This window comes from Caretta caretta, chromosome 1, assembly GCF_965140235.1.
Source record: "Caretta caretta isolate rCarCar2 chromosome 1, rCarCar1.hap1, whole genome shotgun sequence".
Classification (NCBI taxonomy): domain Eukaryota; kingdom Metazoa; phylum Chordata; order Testudines; family Cheloniidae; genus Caretta; species Caretta caretta.
This window is the reverse complement of record NC_134206.1, coordinates 63,797,210-63,805,027: the sequence shown is the minus strand read 5'-3', so window position 1 is coordinate 63,805,027 and position 7,818 is coordinate 63,797,210. Positions and strand designations below refer to the sequence as shown.

Sequence of the window (7,818 nt, the reverse complement as noted above, 5' to 3'; positions counted from 1 at the left end):
AAATACCTGGAGCAGAGTTACACCACGAGAATGTTGTGCACAATATTGAAACAAAATGTGATTGATAACTAGAAAGCTCTTCACAGGCTTGCATGTTGTGTCAAAATGAAAAATTGTATACAAAGTTCAGAAAGCCAAAGTTCATATATTTTAAATCCATCTTTCTTAGCTTGGTTGTAGAATCTGATTGTAAAATAGTTCTGACATTATAACATCTTTTGGTTTTGTCTGGAATTTCCAAAGGCTCTTTGAAAGTCGGTGAAAGAGCGTAACTCCTTTAGCTGCTTTTGAAAAGTTCACTCTGAATATTCAGTGTCACAGCTGGTCTCCTTTTCAAGCCCACTTATGTGATCATCTGATCGAAACCAGTGGATCTCAACCAGGGGTCCGGGGCCCTCTGTGGGGCTGCGAGCAGGTTTCAGGGGGTCCACCAAGCAGGACCAGTATTAGACTTGCTGGGACCCAGGGCAGAAAGCCAAAGTCCCACTGCATGGGGTTGAAGCCCAGAGGCTTGAGCCCCTCCACCCAAGGCTGAAGCTGAAGCCTGAGCAACTTAGCTTCATGGGGCCCCCTGTGGCATGGGGCTCTGGGCAGGTCCCCTGCTTGCTACCCCCTAACGCTGCGCCTTGCTTTTATATGCAGAAAAACAGTTGTTGTGGCACAAGGGGGCTGTGGAGTTTTTAATAGGACACTGGGGGGCCTCAGAAAGAAAACTGATCTAACCTGTTTATGAAAGAGAATGTGAACTCAACTCAGAAAAGTTAACCAGTGAGAAATAAAAGATGAGAATGGGGTCATTTTAAAAGCATATCTTTTAAATTAGGTAGATTGTTGCTTGTTCATTTGGATAATAATGTGGACTATGGTTCTTTTCACTTTAAAGGCTATATGTATTGTTAATCCAAGTAATAACACTTCTACTATCAGAAGATAACACTGCTTCATTTCATAGCAATGTGCACATTGGCCAGAAAAATACCACATGTAAAATTTGGTTTTCTTACTTAGCAGTTATGCAACATTGGCATTCAAAAATAATCTGTTTATGAATCATTGTATGAGTGGCAAGGAGAACACTCTCTCTGTTTAAAAGTTAAGACTCAGACTACTCCTTGGCTCCCAAAAGCTCTTCAGTCCTTCTCCAGTTGAGTTTGCTTTGCAAGTGGTTTTTCTAGGGGAATCTTTAATAGGGTTTAAACCATTTTAAATAAACAAGCACACATTGTTCTGTAGGAATAGAAAGGGCAGGCAACATTCTCAGTGAATAGTGTTTAGTCACTTGAGAGATTTGCTTATAGATTTTTTTTTTAAAACTATCATTCCTTAACAGCATGGACCTACAAGGTGTTAAAGTCCCACTGACTTTTCTGGCACTTGAGGGCACTCTGCATTTCATAGGAGGGACTTGGCAACTGTGTCTATATACCTCCTTCCTTATTAATGGGGAGATACACTACAGTGCATAGTGTCCCTGGAAGCTTAAAGCCTTCAGCAGAGTTTGTGTGGTGACTAGGGACTTGGAAAGGCCACACTGAGTGAATTTCATCTTAAACTCTTAATGGAAAATGTCTGTTCAGCTGTAAAAACACTTGAATGCCATGAGTGCCCTTCTTATAATAATTTGGGCAGAGACTGAAAGTGAGAAATGTTGCCTATCCTTTCTTGAACCGTTCTCTATCAATGTCATCAAGACAGTTTATCCTCTCGAAATTACAGAAGAAAAGAAAAATAGGCAATGGGGAGTGAGGCAGAGAAAGTAAGGCTGACGCGAAATCCAATCACTTCTCGTGCTTCTAGGAATGGGGTTATCTCACAGCCATATAGCACCGTGCTAGCCATTATTACACTTATAACAGTGATGAAAAACTCTATATTCAAACTACAAATAAAACAACAAAAAATATCAAGCCCCTCTAATACAAACATACAAATAAATTAGACTACTGATGGTGGTATATCTTTCTGCCTTCAGTACAAGTTAGTGAATTTTATTGGTATCAGGTAAATTAGCTTGTATGTTCTCAGTTGTTTTATAGAAACTTTAACAATCAAAGATATACTTGCAATGAACAACATAACAAAAAGTAATTTCTTAAACACATCTGTAACACAAGTATTCAAGCAGTTTTGATCTATGGCTTTAAAACGCGTAGCCCCTGCAAAAAAAGCACAACCTCTAGAGCGCTCACATTTGTCTCCAACCTGACAGCAGCTGTGAAGTTTATTTTACAGATACACAATAGCCCAATAAACTCCTGGATAAGAACCCAATTTTGAAGACAGGGGCCATACTGCAATTCAATAGCACTGCTCCTGTTGTATGTTTGTCTTTCCATGGATTGTTACATCAGTGTATTAAATTAAGAAATTAAAATTTTACAAAGGAAGACTCTGAGCTATAGCATTACATACATAATGATTTCCAGGCATGTCTGCAAAGGAAACTAAGCTACAGATGATAGATTGTAACGACATAAACTTCAAAATATGTAACTGAATGACTGATTGGGTCAATGAGACAAGGTGGGTGAGGTCATATCTTTTATTGGACCAACTTCTGTGGGTGAGAGAGACAAGCTTTCGAGCTTACACAGAGCTGAAGAAAAGCTGGTCTCTCTCACCCACAGAAGTTGGTCCAGTAAAAGATATGACCTCACCCACCTTGTCTCTCTGGTATCCAGGGACCAGCACAGCTACACCACCACGGCTGGAGTCAGTGTCAAGGATTAGCAACCTGCTCTTAATCTTTTCAAGCTTCTATTTAGGCGCTTTATACTAACACAGGGCATTTTACAAGTAACAATACAAGGCTACTTTAAGTTTTTAAATGTGCTTGTCTAATGCACTTTTCACATTCCAACAGAATACATTCTGTCCTCTTTTTATACCATTTGCTGCAGTATGCAACATAATCCTGATGGTAATAAATACATCAAACTGCCTCATGCTGCTTGAAATGAAAAACAACAAATAGTCAGTACGATTACACTTTATACACACAATCATTTAATGATTTTAAAGAAAACCAATTAAAAATTGCATTATTAGAGGTAACCTTAAGATTACTTAAGCAAGGATGCTAATGACACATCAGTTGCAGTAAATCAGAACCCTACAATAACAAACAATAATATCCATGCAATGAAGCAATGGCAGTTCAGTAAATAATAGATTTGTTTCAAACTCCTAAGATGGTATAATTAACAGTGGGAAAAGGAGAAGTCATATGTCATTTTAAGATACAATAAGTCTTATTAAATCAAATGGCAATTTAAGGGGATTGTTGGTACATGTGCTTTGGTGGATTCTGGAATATTTGGTGGACTCTGGAATGCTAAACAGGCAGTGCTGAAGTGAACAGCTAATCAAGATGTTTTTCATAATTGTTTTAATTAAATGCACATTTGAAAGCTCTGTCATGACTTAAGGACACAGATGACCAGTGTGAGTTTGCTAAATTCTTCTATTAACTGTCTGAGCAGCAGAAATTTTTTTTGTAGATTCTAGAGGGAGGGGAAGAACAGTTGCTATTTTGATTTCTCAATGCCAGAGTGATGGATATTAAAGCAGGTGAGATATAGAGAGTCCAGATGGAATTTCTCATATTATAACAATGTAAAGGGACACTGTCAGGTCAACTATGTCCCAGAAGTGAGAGACATAAGTAAAAACCCTTCCAGAACCAACTGAAATCATTTAATGGTTTGGGGCAGGGGAGGCGGTGGGGGGCTGTCTTAAATTCCACCGGAAGATGCTTTTTAAAAAATTCCCTTGAAGTGTTGTGGGTTGAAACTGATGCAGCATGTTGTTAGTACATGGAATCTGAAAATAAAATTGAATAGATACTGGCTGGAAACAAAATAAAACAAATATTTTCATTGTGCCAGGTGAAAGAACTGCACATAATTCAATAAACAGCATAAATAACTAGTACACGAGATTTTGAACATTTTTAATAATCTGAGGTGATGTGAGCTATACTTTTTGTAAACATGATATTTACCCTTGTCAGTCTCCTTTTTAAAATGTTAGTTCAAATTTAATCTAAACTACTCTACTGTGTCCCCAAAAGAAATACCATTAATCTCTATTGCAAAGATAATGAGGTCACTGAAGTAAATGGAGTTACACCAGAGATGGATCTGTACAATCAAGTGGTCTACAGCAGTGCTTCTCAAGCTAGCTGATGTGGGGGATCGGCAATTTTTTTTTCCAATGTGCGTGCAGACTGGCAGCCGATGGCTCGCAGACCGACACCAGTCCACGGACCACCACTTTGAGTAGCACTGGTCTACAGTACAGTAAGTACGATAAAATCTTTAGTTAATTTAAAAGGGAAAAGTATTTTCCTAACTGTAAGAATCTTTAAGGATAAAAGTAGAGTTTTGAGAAATTGCAAAAAGTTGAGTGCTAAGGAGTAATAATTCCATTTAGCACTGTTATACTTAGGGGGCTATTATACATACAATGAATGTATTTATAAGTCTGAGAAGCTTATATAATCATATTTTGACATGTGCAGGCAGTAACTGTGTGATTTGTTTTTTAATCCAATCACAGAGTAGTATCCCAGTGATCTCTTCTCCTCAGGAAGCATAAGACAGTCCAGCTGGGTGTTGCTTTGATTGCCTGGCCAGTTTTTAAACTCATTTTGAATTAGGTTTATCTGTGGAGTTTAGTTTGAACAACTACTTCACAATATTGGTGAAAGACTTACTGCCATGGTATTAGGTATCTGGCAGATGGGGCAATTTAATTTGGCTTTTCCACATCCCAGGTGAGTGCTCTAACCAGTGGGCTAAAAGTTATAAAGTGGGAACCAGGCCCACTGCCTCCTCCGGCTGGGTTTTGAGTGGGACATTTGAGCACTCCTACAGTAGCGGACTCTGCACATGATTTAGATGGCTGAATCCCAGTCTTCCCTGGTTTGTGACTTGCTTTGGGACTTGGGCAGGAAATCAGCGTTCGACCGCATGCCCAGAGGCAGAAACAGAGGGGCCTAGGGCACTTTTACCCTGAAATGTTAGGTGCTGAGCGAGTTTAGGCACCTACAGAGTTAGGCAGGAGTTTTCTGTATTGCAGTAGAGCCACACCTGGCACTTAGACACCTAGCTCCCAGAATGCCTCAGTCTTTGAGTTGCTGAGCACTCTTGACTGCCTTTGTACTTGAATGGAGGTTGAGGGTTCTCATCATCTTACAGGATTGGGTCCATAATGCTGCTGCGGGATTGACATGGTGGAAAATGGCAAGACTAGCAAAAATGCATTATGGTACATTTAAAAACTGTGATGGTTTTGTAGAAATGAAGGAACAAACAAATTCTCTCTCATCACCCCTCATCCCTCCCAAACAGCATCTTTAATGTAGCTAGAAATGTTGTAGGAGTTAGGAATCTCATTTTTGCAGTGAAGTACCACAACTTCTAAGCATGATTGGAGACAGTGCTCTTTCCTGCATCTTTCATCTCTTTATAATAATCAACCATGGGGCAAGAGTCTTTTTATTGGTGGTGATGAGAGCTAACAGTTACTCACGGTAGGATAGTGAATTCAATTTATTATGTATTCCAGTGTTCCTGAAGCACAGTGATTGCAAAAGTACTATTAGTTAGCCCATCTATAGGGATTTTCATCTTCAAAGTGCTGTACAAACTTCAACCAATTTAATTCTAAAGCAAGAGTTCCTGTTTGAGAATGTGGAAATGGGAGGAAAATACTTACAATAGAAAAGATGCAGAGTGAGAATGTTCTGTATTAAAAGAAGACCCCCAAACACAGATTTCCTACCAAAATGAAAACCACATACTTTTACTCTCTTGATCTATTTTTCCTTGTTACTTATTTTCTTCTTTATTAAAAGTGTTTTTCTGACAAACAGATCTGCCCTCCAGCTCCACATTTTAGAAACCAAAACAGAACATGCAAAGAGCTCTTGAAGTGGAAGCAAAATGTAAAAAAACCATGAGCGCATCCAGCCTCTGGGGGAAGAGGCCCTTTCCTAGGATTCCTGGCAACAGAGAAACTAGACGTCATCAACTGCTACCATGCAGTGGCAAAGTCATGGTGGTGCACCCTTTTGAAATGTTCATAGATAGGTCTTAGACCCCTTTCAACTCTGTCTTTCCAGGAAAAAATAATTTAACTTTTTTCTAGGGATTTTCACTTCTCTGAGTTGTGCGCCAGATCCAATAATGTATGTTTATACTGCAATGTTCTGAGCTTCCAGACCATTCTATTGTTCCTGACATCCAACAGCAAAGGTCAGATGCAGATCAGGATGAGCAGTCTTGTTCGAATGTGCAGTTACTTGCATTTCTAATTCTGAACACAGCACACACAACAGTGGGGTAGATTAGCTGTGTCCGACTTGCACATTGCTGTATAACTTGGTATTCAACCCCAAGAAACACTGATAATAAAATCGAGTAAAATGATGCTGTCCCAAAGAGCTGCTGGCAATATATCAGCCAGAATGGTCACAAACAATCTGTTATCTGTCTCTCTGTTCATTTGTCACAGATATTCTGTGCACTATATCAACCCCCTTGTACTCTCTTACCCCTCTGAATGCAGAACTTTAAGTCACCTGATGGCTATGCTGTACGATTTCACCAAAAATCTAAGCTACACAGTGTTATTTTTGGTATTTTGATTAAGCGACTGTAATATTTCAATACGAAAATTATATTTATCAGTTTTATAGTTCTTATCTTCAACAGGAGCTAATTTTGTCTTTCACCAGGCAGCTTGTTTCTGAATTGTGTTTGTTACAATGTCTAATTATTTAATAGTAACAGGAACGTCTTAGGCACTGGACAACATGGTGGATGTAAAGATCTGCTGCAAGATTTGGGGGATCTGCTTGGTATCCAGGGCAATAAAAGACCGGCCTGCTGGTAGCATCTTCTGCAGCCTAGGGATCAGAATGGGGGAAAAAAAGAATTACCATTACAAATTATGTTTCTGACAGCAAACCAAAGAGTCCTGAGAGTTCCTTAAGAAAGGATGTTTTTACTTTTGAATACCTTGCTGATACATGCCATTCACACTGCGGCACTATGCAATTAAAAGCTTGGGAAAGCAGCAGTGCAAGGAAACACTGAAAGCGGTTATGTCACAGAGGTCTTTTCAGCAAGACAACTGACCTGTTTCTACAGATTTCCATTCCTTTGTTATGGTCACTGTTTCTGGTGTGTGAAAATCTCTGCTGAGATTAAGGTACCAGTGACCAAACAAGGTATTAGCACAGCTGATCTTCTAGAAACAACTAAAAACTCACTCTCTGAGGGGGATCATTTAGTTCATTTAAAAATGTTACTGTACTAACCTGACAAAGTGTTTGGGAAACTTTAACTCCACCCCACAGAAACTACTGATTTTATCTGAAGTTTTATATATTGGCTATAAATGTGCGGTTGATACTTCAGCTTCTAGCCTAGGTTAAATTGAATTCATGTTTTTCTACAGCTGCTAGCCCGAGGCCTAAGGTAGTCAGCCTTGTACATTTTTATTCAAAGCTTTTAATAGTACACAAGATGTACATAACAAAATTCACATCACTAATATTTAATCAGCAGTTTTGGTGTATACTGTTTCACTGATTTTTTAAAACAAGTTTTAATTTATATTTGTGTCCCACTGTCATTTCCCTATAGACTATAAACTCAATCCCAGAGATCGCCCATTTGAAATGAAAATATAAGCCATGTGGAAAGAAAAATGAATAAAAACAACTCCCTTCCCGCCTTCCCACCCAAAATTATATTTTAAAGGAAAGCTTTGCTTAATTATGCACATGCATGCAGTTGTATTTCAGTG

At 38.8% G+C, this 7,818-nt stretch overlaps 1 protein-coding gene across 2 annotated transcripts in view; it reads right to left on the bottom strand.

Annotated features, from left to right (window-relative positions):
• Positions 1-1,955: 1,955 nt before the first annotated feature.
• The window catches only part of VWA8 (von Willebrand factor A domain containing 8), a 287,936-nt gene continuing 282,073 nt past the window's right edge, over positions 1,956-7,818 (bottom strand). For both annotated transcript variants that reach the window (XM_048851261.2, XM_048851269.2), the window contains exon 45: positions 1,956-6,913. In XM_048851261.2, the coding sequence (XP_048707218.2) occupies positions 6,805-6,913 (109 nt within the window). In that variant the 3' untranslated portion in view covers positions 1,956-6,804. The remainder of the gene's footprint in view (positions 6,914-7,818) is intronic.